The following is a 22883-nucleotide window of genomic DNA, read 5'->3' as shown; positions in this document are numbered from 1 at the left end:
TCACTTCTTCAAGGTACACCTTAAATCTTACCTTCTGTAAATGTTCACACCTGGTCACGCTCAACTATTAAGAGACTTTTTCTTCTCAGAATGCCTTCTTCTATCTATTCTGTATGTTAAATACCACAGTCATTTACATGTTGTCTCTCTCATGAGAATGTAAACTCCCAATATGAAGTGTCTGTTTTTGCCTATCTTTGTCTCCCCAACACTTAACCTCAATAGTCAGCCTGACGCAGGTTTGTTGATTGACAGAGAAAGAAATTATTCTGAGTTATACTAGTCTGGAAATAGAGTTGGAGAAAGGTGTCCAGGGACTGAGGAAGATCAAATTTGTGGTTATTTAACCACTTTCTAAAATAAACTTTTCTAGAGAAGAAAAAGACCTAAATAAACCATCAGAACTGGAAGTTGGTTCCTATATGTGGTGTTTTCCTCTAATAGAATGTAAGGTCCTTGAAAGTAAGGATTAGCTTTACTTTTGTTTTTATATTCTTAATGATTAATATATAGTTTGCCACACAGTAAGCATTTAATAAATTTTTTTTCATTCAATCCATAATTTAAGCGGAGACTGATAAAAGCTGCTTGGAAAAGCAATTTTTTGCTTTCTCACAGCACTTGTTTCAAGTCAATTATTTAACTCTAACCATCCTTTCTAAGCTCCAATTTTTAATTCTTTCTCTACTTACCCAGATGCAAAAATACACTTTGCCCATTTCACTTCCCTTTGGGTATTAAAAGGAATCTTCTTGATGTAACCCTCTGCCTCCTCTTAGAATCCAGAAGTAAGGAGGGGGTGTCTTTTGTAGTTACATGCAGTTTCTATCATTTAAATACTGTTTCAAGATAAATAGATTCAATAGATTTTTTTTTTCACTAGTCAACTGGGTTCATGCATTTTAATTTCAAGTGTAGCTACTGGGGAGGCCATGGGAGATTTCATCCATAATTTCTTATAGCATGCAGTTTTACTACCATTTTATGCAATTTCAACATTTCCTTAATGCCTAACCAACATTTATTTTCAAGTGCAGTAGGTGTGTGTGAGAGAGTGTGTGTGATTTGTAGAAAATTAGTTTTAAAATCTGCAAGTTATGGAATGTGGCAGCTTCTCTATTTCAAAGTTAGTGGTAGGGAAGGTTGAGTTTTTTATAAAACCATAGAACCACGGAGCTTAAGTTCATATATGATATTTAAGATTGTTAGGTAAAACCCCTTAAATTTGTGGTTCCTAAATTAATTTGGTATTACAATAAATTTCAATAAAAATTATTTCCATAAATCCATCATCATCATCATCAGAGGTAACAGAGTACTGATTTGAAAAATCAGTTTTATATCTGATATCGCTTTAGATCCCCATAAAATCCCTTATGACATAGGTTCTAAAACTGTTATTAGCCATAATGCTTAGGTGAGGTCACTGAAGCTAAGGAAGATTTAAATGTCTTGAGATTAAAAAAAAACAAAAAACAAAAAACAAAACCAAAAACCAGGGATTCAGGAAGTTCTGGAGCAAAACAGAGGAAATTAAGTCCATTTTCATTGAGAAATGATTTCCCATATGAGCATTTTAAATTTCTTATTCACTATTTTAGAGCAGAGATTTTTAACTTGGAGTTTCCAGGTCCTTATGAGATAAATGGATCAATTTCAGAGAAGTCTGTGAACCTGGATGTGAACAAAATTGTATCTTTTATTTTCACTAACCTCTAACTGAAATTTCCTTCCATTATGAATGTAAGGAACTTACATTATTCTGAGAGTAGGTTCACAGGCTTTACCAGATTGCTGATGGAGTCCATGACACACTAAAAGGTTAAGAATTTAATTCAGAGGAAAAATCTTGCTGGTGCTAAAATTCCTTCCTAGACCTGAGCTCTTGGAACACCAGGAATGCATGGAAGGAAATGCTGCCTGAGAAGTTAAATAAGCCAGGTGACCTCTGGTTTATAAACCTCTATTTGACTTCTTGGTTCCTTTTTCTCTTTAAATCTATGCTCTTAAGACTTGGGGAGGAGTAGAGGCTCTTTATAAGGTATACTCTATTGAAATATAATTCTGAAATGATTTGTTAGAATCTTACTAAGCACAAAAGCTTCATAAGATATGCCATTTTAAACATGGATTGATTTCTATCCTTTTAAGTTCATCTGGCTCTCTTTTCAAACTATCAATATGACTTCAAGAAATTTATGTATGTGTAAAATCTCACACTAGGAAAGAAAAAGAAAACCAGGTTTTGCCTGAACAAGAGTATAAGATATTTTTTTTCCAGGAGAAGGTGTTAGGGTTGAAGAGAGGAACAGAAGGATATGGGTCTTTTTAAAATTGGAAATGATGTCCAATTGAAACAAAGTAAGTATTAAATGAAGTAGCCATACCTCCTTCCTTGGGACCTAAGGTAGGAATGATGCTAAAAGTACATTCTAGGTGGAACAGCCTCTGTGAGCTTTCAAATTCCTTCTCAGAGTTGGCAAAAGTACATTACCATTCCTATGATTTTAAAGGTTTCATATGTAATGCATGGAACATAATTATAGTTATCAGTTATTGTTTCATCTCTTAGCATTCTCTTTCCTAATATGCCTCTGACTGTTCCAGACTTCACCATCAAGACTCAAAGGCCTTTTAACTCTGCATCTTGCCTTGGTGTTGAGGGCCTTCTCATCCTGGATCTGCTTTGCTGGCTGCTTTCTCTCCTCTGTGAATGAATTTCTTCTGGGTTCTCTATTTGAAGAATGGTCCCAGACTAACCATCCTTCATTCTCTTTCCAGCTGTGTTTTTCATTCCCCTGTAAGCTACAGTTCCTCTTTTTCCTGTTCTGTTCTGCTTTTCAAGTCCTTTTTATGTGTTGTCTTCCCTCTGTGATTGATTGTAAGCTCCTTGAGGGAAAGGATTCCTTTTTTGCTTCCCAGCACTAAGCATGGTGTTTAAACACATCTTTTAAGAATAGTTATTGCTTTGTATGGAACACAATTGTAGGTGAGACAAAGACTTTATATTTTATCTTTCTTGCCTTGCTTTTGGGTGTGAATTAGACTTAAATTTGCTTAATGACATCATGAAATCCCAGGTTAGCATGTGTATAACAGCACAGTAAAAGTTAAACTGTTCTAAGGGCTTTTAAAATATCATTTGAAGCACTATTTAGTGATTTGTTTTGGTAGTCTAAACAGAGCTAATTTGTAACCAATAAAAGCATAAAACAAATGTCTAAGAAAGAAAAAATAAAACCACATAAAAAACCTAGGGGCAGAAATTTAAAGGTCTCTTATCAAGGATGGCCAGATAGTTCTAGACCAACTATCACTAGGATAATTTTTCCTTCTATTCCCTTTCCTCTTCCTAGTTCATCACAGAATGCATTCAGGATTCTTGAATGCTCTCATACCTTGATGGAGATGGAAGTTACCACTCCAGTATCTTCATCAAGGAAAACACTGCACGATTTTCCAAAGGCAATGAAGTTATTCTCTTCTTGGATTCAGTTCTGGACCTAAATGATTTTCTATTTATAGCAGGAAGACTTTTGTCCTATCCTAGGCAAATACTGGCAAATAGATTACCTCCAAATTTGGAGTATTACAAGGCCCTTCCATTTGCCATTATAGTAACCTAATGTTCTCAAGACCTCACCCCTTTACTTTATCTCTCAATCCTTCCAAATCCCCCCACACCTAGCACTGTAATCTGACTTGCTGGGCTAGCCCAAGGACATGGGAGACTTGACAAATCCCTATAGAATTAGTACTCTTAGGACTTCTAGGACTTTCTATCCATCTTCCATACCTTTTCTTAGGTGGGTGATACAACAACTAATTAGAATATGAGCTCCTTGACAACACTTTTATTAGTTGTATTCCCAGGACTTAGTACATAGTTAAATATGGCATAAAACAAGTGCTTAATAATTTTTTTTAGCCATCTATCCATTCACGCATCCATCCATTACAAGACCTTTAGAGAGAAACTCTAGAATCCACAGTTTACCTTCACACACCGGGCAACATTCTCCAGGCACTTTAACAGGGTTCATGCAGCTTTGTCCACAGGCTGTTGCAACACAATGTGGTTCTCCATTAATACACTGGCAGAAGGTGCAGTCATCTTCTCTCCAGCGGTCTCCATGTGCTCGGATCTGACCACTAGCAAAGCAGCCAGCAGGATTGTTAAAGGGATACACTGGATCTAAATCAAAGCATGAGTTCTGAGTAAGACCAAGGGTAATTCTAAATGAAGTTTGTTTGTATCTAGAGATATCTAGAGAGCTTTTTTTAAGAAAATAAAATCTAGTCAATTGAGTGCTTTCCCAACTGTGCAGAGCAGGAGTTCAAAGCAGTATGAGACACTTAAAGGTTCCTGTGTAGGGAGTCACTGTGACAAATTCATGTCCATCCATCATTATATAGAACCAAGTGAAAGAGATCTATGGCATAAAAAACAATGTAGCAAGGTTCTATAGTTAAAAAATTAGGAAACACTGGTAGTTGAGCTACAAGTTGGCAAACAGAAATCCAGGGATCCATTTTTAGTTTGTCAGTGATCTTTGAATTATACAGGTTTAATTCTTTGTACTGCCTCCATTTTACCAACTGTAAAATGGAAATAATAATATATTCCCCCCAACTAACTTATAGCTATATTATTATTTCTAGGGTTATAAGAAATGTATCTTTCTGATGCTTTTAAGTACAATGGGAAAGGTGCAAGATTACAAGAAGAGGCACAATGATCTCTTCCTACGGTGTAATTTATTATGCTGCATGCTCAGACATACCATGGGTCAGTGCATGTGCCCTGGAGGAAAAGCTGTGAGCCTCAGCTATTTTTCTCCCCATCAGCTGGGCAGCCAAGCAGCAGCCAAGGCTGGGGGACAGAAGTAGCCAAGGACAGTAACTATATAAAAAAAAAAAGCTTCCTGAGGTTATTTGATGAGCACATTAGCACTGCATGCAAAATCCCCAAGTACTCTCATCATGACAGTTCTTGGATCAAGAAGTTAAGATTTTATTTTCCCTCCTCAGAGAAACTTAAAAACCAGATTCAACTCAGCTACAATCAATTACTTCTATGCTGGGGTTCTGGCAGTTGAGAGTGAGATGTGCCGCTGTGCTGATGAGATCAATGAAAGTGGGAAGGATGGCAGGATGGTCAACTAAAGCTAACAGAGTTTTGCTTTTTGAAAAAAGCTTCACAGAAGGGAGTCAACCCTGAGATGACTTAGGTTTCCTCGATCCCCTTTTAAAAATATTGCATGACATTTCATAAGCATTCAGAGACTAGACTTGAATTTCAGGAAGTGAAACAAAACAGGATCTGAGCCCAGACAATTCATTTGGATTGTTATGCAGGAATTCCTATCTATGTTTTGACACAATCAACCTGTTCATGATGTTACAGACTGTTATGAAATGAAAAAAAAAAGAAAGAAAGAAAGAAAGAAATTTGGAAGTTAAACTTCTGATCGGATGTTTCTATGCCCAGGGATTTGTTTGAACTGAACTATCTTCTTTTTATATTGGACAAAACAATTTTTAACAAGGTAAGACAGAGACTTTTCTTGTTCAGTTGTTTCTGATTCTTCGTGACCCCGTTATGCAGTTTTCTTGGCAAAGATACAAGAATGGTTTACCATTTCCTTTTCCAATGGATTAAGGCAAACTAAGGTTAAGTGACTTGCCCAGCATCACACAGCTAGTGACTATCTAAGGCTAGATTTGAACTCAGGTCTTCTTGATTCCAAAGCCTAGCACTCTATCCACTAAACCACCTAGTTGCCTCCAAGACAGACACCTTTACCTGTTGTGAACTGTAGTTTTTCTAAGATTGTGAAATTAATTTTTAAAGAACAAAGAGACAGCTTTTAATTTTTGACTTTTTAAAGTTTTTAATATTAAATTTGTTTGTGCTATGGTTTAAAAAATTAAAGAGGTACTAAGCAAGCAGCATGGCATAGGGAAGCAAGAATTGGTCTTGGAGTGGGGAACACCTGAGGTCAAGTCCTGGCTCTGGCACAGACTGAGTAGAACTGCAGATATGTCACTTCACTTATTAGGGCCCCAAACTCCATACTGGTAAAATAAAGTTCCTCATGACAAGTACTCTACACTCATGAAATCACATATCTGGAGAATGATTTTATATTGAGATACATTTGTATTTTGCATTTCCATTTACACAAACATACACACACAACACATATACAAGATATAAACAGGATAAGAAGAGGAGGAAATGATTCTCTCTCTTATACACATAACATATAAGCAAGATGTACATAGGATCAAAAGAGGTGGAGATAATTCTTTCTCTCTCTTCACACACATACTCACACACAGATATACACATGATAGATATTGGATCCAAAAGATCAAAGATGTATGTTTCTATGTATAGGTGTGTATTGTAAGGTATATCCTCTCACTGCAGGCAGTGAGACGAGAAGAATACAAAACGGCTATTTTCACTCCAAGTTTGGTGTTTATTATTTCAGGGTTTTAAGATTCTTCATCTTAGTGGAACAGGAGCACAGTGTAGTACAAAAGAAAGAATACAAGATATTTTGCTTCCAGTCCTGGATCTACCACTCCCTGGTTTTCTTTAAAACTGAACATATCTTTAAAGGGGGACTGATTTTAAAGTATGTTTCTGCTCTAAAATTCTCTCTATGAATTTCAGTGGTGGGTGGTATGGGGTTTTGGTGGGAGAGGAATAGAAACAAGCTCAGGCCCAATTTTGCCTCTTTGCTCTTGATTCTGCTCTCTGGAGTAAAAATAATTGATAGGGTTATGCTACCATGATAGTTTTCTTAGTAATGTTGTTGTTATTTCAGTCGTATTTGCCTCTCTGTGACTCCATTTGGGAATCTCTTGGCAGAGATAGTGGAATGATTTACCATTTCCTTTTCCAGATCATTTTCCAGATAAAAAAACTGAGGCAAACAAGGGTAAATGATTTCCCCTAGATCACTCAACTAGTAAGTATTACAAGATCACATCTGAATTCAGGTCTTCCTGACTCTAAGCTTGGCATTCTATGCTCTCTTAGTAATATTGTCGTTCCCTTCCACTCCCAAAATGGGATGTTAGATAAGAGGTTAAGAGATGAGAAACAGAGCAAAATATGAAAAGAAGTTAGTCTTCTTCCTGGAAGTGAGATGGCAGATTAGATAAATGGTTGGGCTTATAAGAGAGACCTGAATTCAGATCTATCCTCAGATACTAGTGGTGTTTCCCTAGGCAAGCCAATTAACTACCTTCTGTTTTCTGTTTTTTCATTTGTAAAATGGAGATAAAGGCACCTATCTCTCAGCGTTGCTGTTAGGATAAAATAGATAATATTTATAAAGTGCTTAGCATGGTGTCTAGCTCATGGTTGGCACTTTATAAATGTATGTTCCCTTCCTCCTTTCTTCAGTATTTTCAGGGATCTGGATAAGAGTCAGGTGAGAATTACAATCATGGCATTCTTAGCTAGGTTTTGGAATTATTCAAAAATGCTTCGCCTTTCTGTATGCTGAGCAGATTTTATTAGTCCTCCATTTTTATTAGAGAAATTACCTTCACAAACAGGACAGCATTCTCCTTCTGGCTCATAGTATCTATCACAGTTCAGCTCACCACACTGAGCAGAGAAACAAATAGAAACACCTCCCTGGCATCTGCAGAATTGACAATTGTCCATTCGAAACATGTCTCCATCATAATATTCCACATTGTTAAAAACGCAAGCTGGTTTCGTTTCTAGGAAATAAATTTAAAAAAAAAAAAAAAAAGGTCCATTCAAAGGAAATGTGGCACAAGATATTTTCAAATAGCTTTTTGATATTTGTATGGGAGTACTTTGATCAAAAAGGAACATAAGGAAGTGTGTTTTGTTAAATGAAAAAAAACCAACTAAGTTCTAAAACTTATTTAGCCAAGTTTTCACTGATTTTTGTTAATCAAGGAAAGAGGCTTTTTATCCTGAATTCTCCTGACATTCCTGTTAAAATAACCAAAAGAATTATTTCTGTTAATTTCTTCTTTTAGTCATAAATAAATTATTTTGGCCTTTCTAATTTTTCTTGTGACTATATTTTCCATCCCCATATTTATCTTCTCTCCTATATTATTCTGTCTTCAGCTTTCTTTTAAAAAATAGCATTAAAGAATCATAAAAATCTCAAGGGTTGATAAGGACCTCAGAGGACATGTTGTGACTAACTACCCCTGCTCTCCAGTATGACATCCCTAACAAAGAGTCCTATCCAGATTTTATAAGAAGACATCCAAACAATAGGGATCTCGGTGCATTCTATTCAACTTAACACTAAGTGTGAGGAAATTTTTCCTTCTATGAATTGACAATGGCTCCAAGATCCAGTTTCCACCCACAAGTTCTCCTTTTGCCTTCTGTGGCCAAGCAAAACAAGGCTGATCATTCTTCTGCAGAAAGCCTTTCTAATACTTGAAAGTATGCATGTAAAGTCTTCCCCTTTCCAGGTTAAATAGCTTTAGTCCCTTATACCAATGGTCTTGAAAGCCTTTATCACTGGATTTGTCCTCCTCTGAACATGGTCCACTTTCTGACAATACTTGTCTATAACACATTAAGGCTCAGAACTGAACACAGTAGAAATGAATTCTGATAGCAGCACTTATATTCAGAACTGGAATTTCAGTATAAATTTCTTTCTCTAAACTTAGAGCTCTTCTGGAGATTCTATTTAAACAAATTAATTCATATGATGAAGAGAGCAAGGTCCTTTTGTTGAATGTTCTTTGTTCACTAATATAGTCTTAGGAAATCTCTGCATTATGCTCTACAATCAGTTCAGTTCCCCTTCCAAAGTTCCACAGACACTCCAATCTACTACAAATATCACTTAAAACTACTATATATCTGCATAACAACTTGACTTTCAAAGTATTTTCTTGTTTAAAATCACATCTGAGATAGAATTGAAGGAAACGTCTCCCCTTTAAAAGGTTTTTAATTTATTTTTATTTCCTAATGCCTTATTAGAAGGAAAAATGAGGCCAAAGGGTAGTAGTACTTTGGGAAGACCTGAAATAGTAAATGGAGCAAAAAATTTTTTTGGCTTGTTGGTCATTTGTCAATTTGTTGGGCTTTATCTTGTTAAAGGTTATGGATTAAGATATTTCGTCCTTTTGTAAGGTGATTTAAATTGATGGTTACTAATTTCATAAAAAAAAGTTTATCTTTTTAAATCAGTTTCTCAGTATCTTAAAATTCTTCTTTATTTTACTGATGAAGTGATCAGCTAGGTTACAAGTCCTTAGGTTTAGAAACCAATGTGTTTTGATAATTCATGTTTGCATTTTTCATCAGAAAAACAATTTTTTTCCTAACAAAATACTGATTTAAATTGTGTTCAACTCGCAAAAAGAAATCTCAAAATGCAATTTAAAAATTATTTTTACAGTTATATAAACCAAATAACATCAACCACTTGATTTTTTGATCAAATTGACCTATCATACATGTGAACAATAATATTCTTGATAAGTGATTTAAAAGATAGAAGAAGAATCTTGGTTATTAATGTAAAGATGTTCTAAGGATAATAGATATTATAATAGAGAACATATATGAGATAGTTATTTCTACTTAGAGTATAACCCAAGAAAAAATTAGTGGAGATGTATTTGAGAGAGGATCAAACAATGTTACTCTAAAAAAAATCCACAAACAAACCCACGAAAAAATATCACACTGAATTATGAAATATGGTGGCAAGCTATATTTAAGGCTGTTGCTCTAGTTCAGAGCATAATGGTTAACTTAAGTCTTTGAAAAACAAATATTAATTACTTCATTGATTACTATGATTGAAGAAGCAAGCTTTTAGCACAGTACTATGACTATATTTAGCTCTAAAAGAAAGGTCTAAATGGACCAGTAAGATAAGGTGTTAAAAGGAAGCTGTGAATGACAAGATTTGTACCTAATAATGCATTGCACTGTAAAAGTGTCTTCTCAGTAATTTAGCATGTGTTTTCCACCACTTAAGTGAACTATATACTACTCCATAAGAACTACAACTTGTGTTTTATTACTTTTGCATTTCACGGCTCCTAGATGCAAGGTTTTATACAAAGGACTTAATAAACATTCCTAACTGACAAAGTATACAGATCAATGGGTGCTGAGTTTGATGGATAGTAAAGAACTTTAGTTCAATTTAAGACTATCCAATTAAAAAGACATTTGTTAAATGTCAACTAAGTGCAAAGCACTTTGCTAGGTATGGGGGAACTTCAAACCACAGCTTTAATCCTGTGGTATTAATGATTCCACCACAATTATTTGTTTCTAAAAATGTCTAAAGCATATAAGTTCATATAGTATTATGATATATGGAAACACAAATGAAAAATGATCCCTTTTCTCCCCCCCCCCCTTTTTTTTTTGTTCTCTAATTTCTCAGTGGGATGTAACTATTAAAGTTGTTTCTGGCTTTGGTTTCTTTGGGTGTGAACTGCAAACCTATTAATTAATGAATGACTGTCAAAAAAAAAAAGCCACGTGTCTACAGGAAAATTTCATCACTCTAAATTTTAACAATCCCCTCAAAGTCTTTAGCTTGTGAATATCAGGCACATAATCATTATGGGTAACAGGGAAGGAATACCACTGAAATATTCTGAAGATATATATGATAGGGAATCAGGAAGAAAAGAAGTTAACCAAACAGTAAACTAGTAGGCACTCAAGTGAATACATAGAATATTTAATAGTGCCAGAATCCCCATAGTGTAAGAAATCCATCTGCTGACCCTGGAAACACCACTAAGTGTTGATTTATAAATAATATTATGCACACAGTGGACTCAAGAGATGTTTGGTTTTTAAATGACGATGAAATATTTTAAAAGTGTAGTTTGCATTGACATGGATAAAGTGAGAACAAGGAATTTCCAGCAGGCTGACAGGTACTGTATACTAATATGTGCTAGGGGAAATGTAAAAAGACAGTTGTACATGCAGAATATTTTCACACATCAGCACAATAAGTGCCCTTATTTTGAAGGTGATAAACCAATAGCACTGTTCTCTTCTAACTTCATTCATAATTGAATGTCTAACAAATAGAAACAAAGACACACAGGGATAAATGAAATTAATTGAGCCTCTTCCCAGTAAAGATGACATCTGAAACTAAAGCTATTCTAAGATTTGTTCTATAAAGAAATATATAATTTGCCTTCATGGTCCTTCTTCCCTTTCTGCTCTTTGTCTTCATAAAGAAGGAAAAGAGTTTTACAAGAATATAAATAGCATGCACTTATATGTAATCATAGTTATATACAATTTTATAAAATAAATTTGCCTCTAATTTATGTGTATCTATGTGGACAACCAGATTGTGAAACATATTTGGATGGCTCCTCTCAGACCTACCCAAGTCAACCATATTTTCATTTTTCACCAGACTGTACTCCAGATTCTCTGTTATACCTCAAAAACTTCCACATTCTCAAGATCACTCCAGCCCTGGAATTTACACCTTAGAAACACTCTCCAACCTAATCCCTCCTAGAATCTCCATCTAAAGAAGGATCAGGCCAGGACCAACCAGTTTCATTTTTCAAACTGTTTGAGGGACTTCATCATTTTTCAGTGTCTATTACCTTCATCTCTTCCCAACCCCTTAAGCTCCTTTTTAAGTGTTGGGTTTCCCTGATGGAAAGCAGGGACTATCTTTCTTTCTGCCTGGTCTATTCCCAGCATTTGGCACTGTGCCAGGCACACAGTAAACATTTAATAAATATTTATTGAATGATTTGTAGATATGTACATACATACATATATACATATATAATTTCTTTTTTTTTTCTAGATGACCCTTCCATACCTCACTTTACTTCAGAACAATTTATGGAACCATAAGATTCTGGGTAATCTATCTTATTTAAGTATCTCAAGTAGGATAATAATAAAATACTAATTCAATTCATATAGCACTTAAAGGATTGCAAAGTGAAATCCAGATATTATCTCATTTGAATTTCTCAATGACAGGATAAGGCTGAAAACCATCAAGAAATATTTCCTATCAAGATAATGGAAACAAAAGAGAAGCAACAGGAATAGAACTTGCAACTAAAAGCCCTACTAAATCCTATTATTAGAGTCAAATGTTAAAAGCCTAAGAAAATAAGTATGATCAGAAATTCAAGGTTGCACATGCTCCATTAGGTTGAACAAACCCTGATGAAAAAATACAAGTTTCTAGAGGAAAGGAAGAAAATGAAGGAAAGCCATTTCTTTCCCTAAACTAGTAAGAGCATGAATAAGCTTTGTTGCTACATGTAATTTATTAAGTAATGGGATTTTTAGATTCAAAGGTATGATTTAATACTGGTAGACTATTATATAAGAGAGGAAAACAGGAAAAGTTGGGGAGAAAGGATGAGGAGACTTTATGACTTGGACTTTATAACTGAGAAGAAAACATTAATCTAAAAAAAAAATCTAATTTTAGAAGTGCCATAGAATGGCAATTCCATGAGGGCACACATTTTTCCATTCTTGTCTCTGTATTTTTAGTACCTGGTATAGTGCTTAGCACATAGCAGATGCTTAATAAACGCCTGCTGAATGGGACTAAATGGAGTTAAGTAATAATTTATGAAAAATGCCACAAATTATTTATAATGATCTGGCGTGTTTACATGAGTATCAAAAAGAAAGCAATGAATGAAAAGTCCAAGGTCCAATCTTTTTCCCTCTCCCCCCTCAGTTTTCTCTTACTGCCTGATGATAATGATAAGGCCTTTAAGGAAGAGGTAATGTCTACACTTCCCTAACTCTTCTACTCCAGATGTATCAAATACAAGGCACCTTCCTCAATGTCATAGAAGGTTAAAAATAACTGGAAAATATTTGATAAAATAAATATACAACAGAACACAATAGATAATGTTAATATGTGTTTTCTAATGTAACCTACAACTATTTTTATGTTCAGCTTAGTGGTCTTTGAAAGTGGCCAGTACAGAAGCATATAGAGGTCTGAATATCTACAACTTAAAAACAGCTTTGCATTCAGTCACCAGCCAAAACAAAACAAAACTTTGGATGTACATTCTCCCCAGTCCAGGAAGCTTCAGGATGGCTATATTTTTATGACCAATACTGGAAAAAGTTTCTATTACAATTCACACATTTATCCCAATTCTTTCCCATGCCTCTTGTATAAAAAGGTATAATTGGTCTAAATGTTAACAGACAATGCTGCCTAAAATTAATTTATATTTGACATTATTAATTTATCTGTCTGTTGAAATGTGTTGCAGTTTTGTCTCTTCACATATAACAGGTAAATCAAGTCAAATCAAGACATTTATTAAACACTTAATATGTGTGAGGTATTATGAAACAGCATAACAGAGGGACAATTTGCCCAAAAAGAAGATTAGGGTTCAAATCCTACCTCTTACACATACTAGCTATGTAACTCTGGGGAAAATCACTTAACCTCTCTGAGTCAAAAGTAACTCTCAAAAAATATGATTTACAAATTAGTTGGTAATTTGCATCTGTGGATGGGAGTTTCAAAACAAAAATTTTTCATGCTGATGAAATTACAAACAAAACAAGACGAAAGCCCCTAAATCTGATAAATGTCATATTTCCAAACCCTGGATCTTGACTCTCAAACAGCAGGCACCACTTCCCCCCAGAAATCATGAGAGAAAGGGATGACCTATTTTTAAGGAATTTTGCATGTATGACAGTAGTAGATAGCACTGAACTTAGGAGTTATGAGGATCTGAATTCAATTTCTGCTTCGTATACTAGAAGTGTGATATAGGCAAGTCACTTAAGATTTCTAAGCCTCAATTTCATCATTTGTAAAATAAGGAATTTGGTTTAGATGACTTCCAAGGGTCCTTCTAACTCTAAGTCTGTGGTCCTAAGAATTTTCTGTCTCTCCACATTTCACTGGAAGCAGAGAGCATACTACGAAAAGGAATGCTACAGGGAAAAATGCCCTTGTTACACCTGCAGCAACTCAAATACACCAAACCAATGTGTTTCTGATTCAAGTGTCTGAGGTTCTAGTCCTATTCTTATTTGTAAACATCATGCACTGACAATAATGGGAATTATAATAGATGTTTAAATGAAGAAAAAAAAATATGGTAAAAAATTCCAAGACATTTTTTCCTCAAAATCTGTGAAACTGAAATTTTAAAACAGCAGAGAATGACTGCAATATGTCATCATATTTTACATTTCAAAAATTTTCATTTCTGACTTACAAAAGGTGATTTCCCCCTAATTTACATTATCCTACTACAATATTTTAACTACATCCTAATATATTAACAGTGACCTAGTTTTATAAGACTGTTTCCTAATTTTCTAAAAAATCTGACCTAGACAAGTTTAATCCTCCCATCTCCTCTCACACACACTCAAAAAAATCATAGTAGTCTCCATGAACAAAATAAACTCCACATACCATTAACACATTCAAAGACATCACAGCATTTTCCAGGAGTTCCGTCTCCACGTGAGACTATGCGGGGGATGGATCCCACCTCACACATAGGGAAACCACATAAGCCAGAAAGACATTCGCATCTGAAACCAAAGAAAAAGGAGGGGAAATCCCATGAATAAATGAAATCAAAGTTTGGGGAACTGCAAGTAGCCGTGGTGCTGGCTAAATCAGCCCTTATGTCAGCTCTGAACAGTGACGCCACATTTATCTTGCATTGTGGTGAATAAGATATTCCACATCAGCGGGTACAAGTATGTGAGCTTGTCCCATTAAGCACCCATGGGTTTAAAAAAAAAAAAGGAAAAGAAAAAAAAAACACTTTTTTAACCATTTTGGTAGGGCATCTTTGGCAAAATGTACTAAGTGCATCAACAACTTCTTAAATTGAGTTGTTTCTGAACTTCATTATTTTATTTTTTTATTAGTTTATGACTATAAACATGCCCTATATGATAATATGCTGAGACCTCATAAGGATGACGGATATGCTTAGTGTGTTTGTCACTACACTAAACGGCCCTCAATATCTTTTAATTATATGTAGTGCTTTAAAGTTGACAAAATCTTCTACCAACAACCCAATGAGGTAAATAGTGAAAGCATTAATATTCCCATCTTGTGGCTAAGAGGACTGAAGCTCAAAGTTAAGTGACTTGCCCAGAGAACCACACATGTAATTAAGGTCAGAGCTAAGATTTCAACTCAGCTCTCCTGACGCCAAGTCTAATATTCCCTTGTGCCACATTGCTTACCTTCTATCCATTCCTTTGCCATTGCCAATGCACCTGCTTTTTCTAATTTTAAAATCTGTTTGGAAAATCACAAAACTAAGATTTTTCTACCCTATGCCTTAAGTAATAGTAATCAAACTTCTTAGTGAAGACCTAGGAAACTCTCCTAAGGATAAAATGTACAAACTTCATGGGTTGTATAACTATTTTGACTGCCCAGGGGTTTTCTGTTGTTTTTGTTTACTTCTAATTTCTTAGCTACTTTCTGGATAGTTAAAATCTAAATAAATAATCTCAATTCAAGTTCTTCAGTTTATCAGCTTATAGATAAATAAGATGATATTGCATGATAATATATCCACATATTACATTTTATGTATATATATGAATGTTTAAAGAATTGAGGTTCAACCTAGCATTCTTTTTGGTTCTTGTTCTTAACTCCTGACTTGTAGCTAAACATTAATTAAGCATATAAAAAAATCAACAAGTATTCAAAAAGTTAGTAAACAAAGAAAAAGTGTATTTCCTTACATAATGTCTCAAGCACAAACCCAGCCTATAGCATGGGAAAATTTCCAGTTAAAGGAAGCCTGATACCTCCCAACGTGGCACTGGAAATAGCTTTTTACAATAAACCTAGATTTCTATCCATTGGTTTTATTTTTGCTCTCTTGGCTTAAAAGAACAACTTTAATCCCTCTTCTATATGACAATCCTTCAAATACTTGAAGGCAGGAAATGTACTTGACTGTACTTGACTTTTCTTTTAGACTAAATGTGAGAATTCCTTTACTATGCGGGACATATTGTCTCTTCACTAATATTTAAAGTTTTTTAAATATTCTTCAATGGACATTCTCAGATTCTCTATATAAAGGGCAAATTATCAAACAGCACCAATTAATTTAATAGAAAATTTGACTAAAAAGATCAAAGGCTCTTAGAACTTTTAAGTAGACAGGGCTCATCTAGTTCTACCTATATTGGAAAAACAAGAACTACAACCTATCCAAGCTTTTGTCTGAAGACTTCCTTGTCTTCAGTGAGGGAGAAGCCCATATTTTCTTTGGACAGCTCAAAGTGCTAAGGCCTTTCTCCTCAAATCAAGCCCAAAGCCTCTTCAGAAGCTACTATGCATAGTCCCTAGTGTTTCCTGTTGGTGCCAAGTTTTACAAGATATCCTTTCAAAAATCTGAGAATGACTCTCAGGTCTCTAAATTTTGCTTTCTTTATGTTAAATATTCCAGTTCCTTTAATCATTCTATGACATGAACTTGAAGCTCTTCTCCATCCTATTTACTCTTCTTTGGGCCTTCTCCACCTCTTCAACATCTGTCCTAAAATGTGCCACCAAACTAACTGAACATTAGGATGAAATTACATTTGATTAACATCTACCAAAAATTGATTACCATGCCTTTCTGAATGTAGCCTAAGAAAGCATTCGCTTCTTTGGCTGCCGTATCACAGTTCGATGACATCGAGTTTGCAGTTCATAATGACTCTCAGATCTTTTTGAGTTGAACTTTTACATAGTCAAGTCTTCCCAATCTTATAATTGCAAATTTTATTTCAATCTCATTTTTGATGACTATATATTAATTTTTTTTACATTACTCTAGACAGATTCCTTGATTCTAGAATGTTAAAAAAATTTAAACCTTGATTCTACAATTTAAAATATGAGCTATTCCTTCTTGCTTTATGTCATTGGTGGATTTGATAAGCATTACATCCATGCTTTTATCCAGGTCACACACAGGGCCAAGAACAAATTCTTGGGAAACTCGATTAGAGATCTCTTTCTAAATGAGCATTTTGACAAATGACAAACTGACAACCATTCAGGACTACTCAATAGGTTTGGTCATTCAACCAGTTCTGAACACACAAAACTGAACAATAATCTACTGCAAACTCCTCCATTCTGTTTATAAGGATAATATGAAAGTCTCTGCCAAATGTTTTGATAAAATCTGGGTAAACTATATTGATGATATTCTCCTAATCTATAGGTCTAGTAATGAAGTTCATTTGTCATGACTTGTTCTTGATGAATCTATACTAGTTCTTCCTGATCAATATTTTCTGTCATATATGTTTAATAATTATTTCACTCATAATTCATTCTAGGTGTTTTGCCAGGAAATGAGCCAGTATTTGTCTTTCTCCTGTCCTGCCACACCACTCCTATTTGCCATATTCTTTTAAAGATAGCTCAGCAATTATATTTTCCAGGTTTTTTATTTTTATGATCCAGACATACATTTCATAAGGATCTGCTAAATGGAACCTATTAACAACAATAATAACAACCAAGAATTATGCTATGCTTTAAAGTTTCCAGTGTGTTTTATATACAGCATCTCATCAGAATCTTACAACAATCTTGAGATGTGAGGAAGAGTCTATTTGTGTTCCCCATCTTACTGATGAGGGAACTAGAACTCAAAGATTTTAAGTGACTGCCCATGGTCACATAGCTATCAAGAGTCAACATCAGGATCTGAACCCAGATTAGTATGATTCCAAATTCAGAATCCAACATAATATACTACTGTAGGAACTATAATAATAATTAAAAAAGATGTACTTTCTATCCAAAAATCTTGAGTATTAATAATTATAACAGAATTTATTATCTCAAAGAATAGATGCTAATATGAAATAGCATGCCAGGAAGGACTTCTAGCCTTTTAATTTTAAATGAGAAGTTGTATTTCATTTTGCCAGAAAAATGAAACCACTAATATTGTCATTAGTCAGGTGTTGACCAATCAATATTTCATATTAAAATAATTATAAAATGTAATCATATCTGCATCTAGAAGAGAACTGATTAGGATATTATTTTACAAATAATTTTTATAAGTTCAGTGAATATTTGAAATCTTTGATGGCTTAATAACCCAACTGCTAGGAATCATCCAAACTTTTCCATCTGTCACTTTGGGGACTATTTTTCAGCTGAGTAGAGAAGTACATATTTTTCTCCTTACTACTTTCCTATATCTTCCCCCTTTGGAGAATATTTAAATAGCCCCAGATAGGCAAAAAGATTTGGTTTTTAAAGCCATCTTCATAGCTGATACTCATTCAACAAACATCTACTAAATAATTTCCATGGACAAATGGACTGTGGCAGTTTCATAAAGGCCCAAACAGTTCTACTTTAAGAACTTTACCAGGAGATAAAACACTATTAAATATAATACTAGGTAGCAATGTTAAATGTAATGCTAGGTAATACATAAAGGTCGTAAAAAAGAAAAAAAAGGAAGAAAGGGCTATGGAAATCCAAAAGAAGAGCTTGCTCACTTTCAGTTGTGGTATCAGAGAATACCTTAGGGATGAGGTGGTTTTACAGCTGGAAACCGAAAGATAGGTATGATTTCAGTGAGCAGAGAAGGTGGGAGGATCATTGTAGAAAGAAGGGAGCAGCATGAACTAAATAATACATAGTCAGAAAACATAAATTAGTCTAGTTCACATGGAGTAGAAAGGTAGTAAAGGGGGAAGTTAAATGAGGTAGGCTGGGACTAGCTCATGAAGACCCTTGAATGTTAGGACAGAGTCCGGACTTTATTTGGTGGGCAATGGGAAGGCACTGAAGAACTCTGAGGGAAGAAATGACAATCAGACTCGAATATCAAGATTAATCCGGTATCAGTGTATTCCTACCCAATAGTGTGTACTATGGCAGCCAGGTGCACATTGAACAGAGTGCCAGGTCTAGAGTCAGGAGCAGCCGAGTTCAAATCTAACCTCCCACACTAGATGTAAATCTCTGGACATTAATCCCTTTTACCTCAGTTTCCTCATCTATAAAATGAGCTGGGAAAGGAAATGCAAACTCCTCCAAGTATCTTTGTCAAGAAAATCCCAAGATGACTGAATAATAATAATAATAATAAAAGCATAGAATTTATAAATCAGAGATTAGATGTAGTTATCTTCATATATTAATTCTGGTTGTAGACTGACAGCTTTTACCACAATGATCTTACATACAGCTTCCTATTTAGGGCTGAAACAAGAGTCCAGCCAATAGAATCACACATTTTAGAGCTACAAGTGAACTCCAAGAAATCATCTGGTTTAGTTTTCTGCCTTAAGGCATATAACAAATTGTTATTTCTAATTTGCATAAATTAGCCTATTCTGGTATCTCATAGTAGTGTGGAGGCTCATGGGTTCACAAAGACAATGTCGGTGAAATGCAAACTCTAGCAAATCTTACATCAAGCCAGAAAAGCTTAAAATATAGATCTGATAATGTATTTTATTCCTGAGAGGCTTCTTACTAAGGGGTTGCTCACCAATAAATGCCTTTTTTTTTTTTTCTCCAAAAAAAAAGCCACTCATAGAATCCAAATAGTGACATCTGAAAGAGTTGGAATCTGTGTAGTGGAAGGAATATTGACATCAATCCCAGAAAATAATGAGGTTTTAAAATCAGAACATTGATCATTCCTCTAAAATCTGCCAATACCTAAGGTAAGGAATTCTATATAACATGTGAAATGTCAAGATAAAAATAAATTATATTTTTGTCTGCTTACAATATTTCTCAAAAGAACCAAACAAACAAGCAATGAGGACTTGCTGGATCTGTAATCTCAATGTGGTTACTACTCAGCTTGATAAAATTCACAATCCATTCACACTTTTTCATTCTTCAAGATTTCTATTAACATCCTTCCAAAAATCCTCCATAGAAAATCTTTTTAGTCCCCTGGAACACTTCTGTTACCAATTTCAATATTTCTTAGATACTCGGGGGGAAAAAGAATACATGACACGCCCACTGATTTTCAAGATATAAAAAAATCTTGAAGATATTTTATGCTACCTCTTGCTTTTAAATGATTATTGGTAATATGCTGTATTCTACTTATAGCCAGTTTTTCCATGTTTATTTTGGATCATTTGCAATATAGATCCTTCTGTGATCATGGTATTTAACAAGTCACAGCCACATGGTGTCTGGGAGAATACTGGTTTTTACAAAGACTTACATGTATCACAAGAAGCAGCTTTGGGAACATGAAGGTACTAAATGACTTTTCAAATGTAATACAATCAAATTTTTTTAACCTTCCTTTTCTTCAGTGCTAAGCCTAGCTTACAGTCTTTCTTAAGTGACAGTATAAAATACATAAGAAGCTCATCCATTTATGGCCGCATGACATAATCAAGGCCAATGATGTCAAACTCAAATAGAAATGAATACTTGAGGAATATAAGCATATAAAGAATTTCACTTTTTGTAGGTCCTTCATGGCAAAGAGAAAATATCTGGTGAAGATACATTTGTTTTATGTTTTCTTTGATAACTGAAATGCAAATATCATTAAATAATATTATCTCTGTGGTAGTACTTATAAAAGATCTTCAATAATATTAAAAGGAAATACTCAATTGGAGAGAGCCTGTAAGGCTGCATATTGTTTAGAGCTTATATGCTTTTTAAAAATTAATAAGTAATAAACAGAAGTATTTAAAAATTTTTAATAACTTTCAGTCAGCTGTTTGACAATAAATATGTAGTGTATTGTAGAGATGCACCTACAAAAGCCATCTTATTCTTTTCACATATTTTTATCAAGGATACATTTGATCATAAAGTGACCATTTTCATAAAGATATTTTAGAGAAGAGAGATTAGGCAACATGGAGTGGCAATTATTGATATCTTATTTGAGTAACAATAAAGTTTTTTATCTTTTCTACTTTTTATAATTTTTACTTGGAGATGTTTTGAAAATTAATCCCTTGGCACCTTTAAAATTATGTCTCATGCCAACCTTTCAATAGAGGTCTTTCCCCTTCCATTGTGTTTCTTGCTAATCTATGACATGACACTGTTCATAATTTTTATCACATTCCACTGTTATATAAATAAATTTGTGTTCAAAAGTAATACTGCCCTTGACTGCCATATTTTTTCATTTTGTGGGTGTTTGATAGCAGTTTCTAGATTCTTTTATCATCTCTGTTAAAGTGAATGTTTTATATTGATTAAAATTTTTTAAGTAATATCGATAATCAATTTATTTGTTTTTATCTACTTTCCATTTTCATTGGTCAGGATAAAGTGTATATAATTTCATACAGGATCTTTTCAACTTTATTATAATTCAGGGTTAATTTTTACTTTTACTCTAATCAGTTTAACTACACAAGGACAAGTCTTTCAGAACATTATTCTCACATCAGCAATCAGTCATTTCATTTATGTAAATGTACAGCCAATTTCACTTTCTGTGCTCTTCACTGCTTTTGACCCTTTCCTTGATGTGACTATTCATAAAGATACTGGGACTATAATCAATCCAATGACCACTTCTGAATTGGCAAAAAGGTTGTGGACCACTGGGGTAGAATCAGGCACAGGTGTGATATAGCCAATGTATTGATTTCTTTTGTGTAACTATCCTTTGTTACAAGGAAGAGTTCCATGCAGAGGGAGGGTAAGTATAGAAGATGGTAATTCCTGAAAAATGAGAACGATGTTTTAAAAATCCATTAATACTAAGAGGAACATGTAAAACATGTTTCTAATCAATAAATCTTTGACCTTTGTCCACTTCTTAACTCTGAATTCTATTTTTCAAAATATTTTGTTGTCTTTTCATTGTCCTCATTTTCCCATTGAAGTCTTTGAATAGCTTGACATCTATGTGTAATCTATCTATCATCTATCTATCTTTTTTTCTTTCTTTCTTTCTATCTTCGCACCCCAACATCTCCTAGTTTTATTTTGGAGAATCGTGTCAAGTTCCTCAGAGTTTTTAATTTCATTGTATCATCCATTATCAATTTCATTGATACATAAGCTGTAACTATTTTCAAAGTAGCAATTTTGCCTATACTTATCATGAGAACAGCCAGGAAAGATGATCAAGTGCTTCTTGTTCCTTTTGAGCACACAATTAAGTGAATTTTATGTATGTCTCCAAATGCTTCTCAAAGAACTGTTGCGATTCTTTTGTTTAGATATAACCTATATACCTTTTTTGGCTTTATTTATATGGATAATGTCATATGGACATTGTTCAGTTCTTCCAGGAGTGCTGCATTCTTTAGACAAAGATTTCACAATCACAGGCAATACTTATAAGATGTGTAATTGTGTCAGTGTGGATTCTCCTTTTACAGACACAGACCATAAACCTTCCACAATTAAATATAGGGTCTTTATGAGTTGATATAGTTGAAAATATTATTTTACATTATAATCTATACTCAGTTAAGTGCCTAAAAAAGACCTACCTATTTGGGGTGCCAAAAGCACTTCACAGAACCAAAAGTTAAATTAATGTTTGTAGGCATTCTAGGGCAGTGGGAAGTACAGTAGAGTTTGGAGTCTGAAAGACCCAATTTCAAATCTAGCCATAGACACTTACTAGCAGTATAACTTTGGGCATAGAACTTATCCCTGTATTCTTCAATTTCCTCATCTGTAAAATGAGATAAAGAAAGGAATGGAAAACAACTCCAGTATTTTTTCCAAGTAAACCTCAAAAGGGGTCACAAAGAGTTGGACAAAACTGAAAGTGACTACACAACATCAAACAGACATTCTAAGAACTTTAAGATCCTTAGTGACTTTTATCCTTTT

The 22883-nt window shown here is 34.3% G+C and overlaps 1 protein-coding gene across 4 annotated transcripts in view; it reads right to left on the bottom strand.

Annotated features, from left to right (window-relative positions):
* The window catches only part of CRIM1 (cysteine rich transmembrane BMP regulator 1), a 227318-nt gene that overhangs the window by 77906 nt on the left and 126529 nt on the right, over nucleotides 1–22883 (bottom strand). For 3 of the 4 annotated variants that reach the window (XM_051976136.1, XM_051976138.1, XM_051976139.1), the window contains exons 5-7: nucleotides 14484–14605; nucleotides 7567–7749; nucleotides 3998–4195 (exon numbers count right to left, since the gene is read on the bottom strand). In XM_051976136.1, the coding sequence (XP_051832096.1) occupies nucleotides 3998–4195; nucleotides 7567–7749; nucleotides 14484–14605 (503 nt within the window). The remainder of the gene's footprint in view (nucleotides 1–3997; nucleotides 4196–7566; nucleotides 7750–14483; nucleotides 14606–22883) is intronic. The other variant, XM_051976137.1, reaches the window with a different exon arrangement.

The sequence above is a fragment of the Antechinus flavipes genome, chromosome 2 (assembly GCF_016432865.1).
Source record: "Antechinus flavipes isolate AdamAnt ecotype Samford, QLD, Australia chromosome 2, AdamAnt_v2, whole genome shotgun sequence".
Classification (NCBI taxonomy): Eukaryota; Metazoa; Chordata; class Mammalia; order Dasyuromorphia; family Dasyuridae; genus Antechinus; species Antechinus flavipes.
This window is presented reverse-complemented; position numbering and strand designations above follow the sequence as displayed.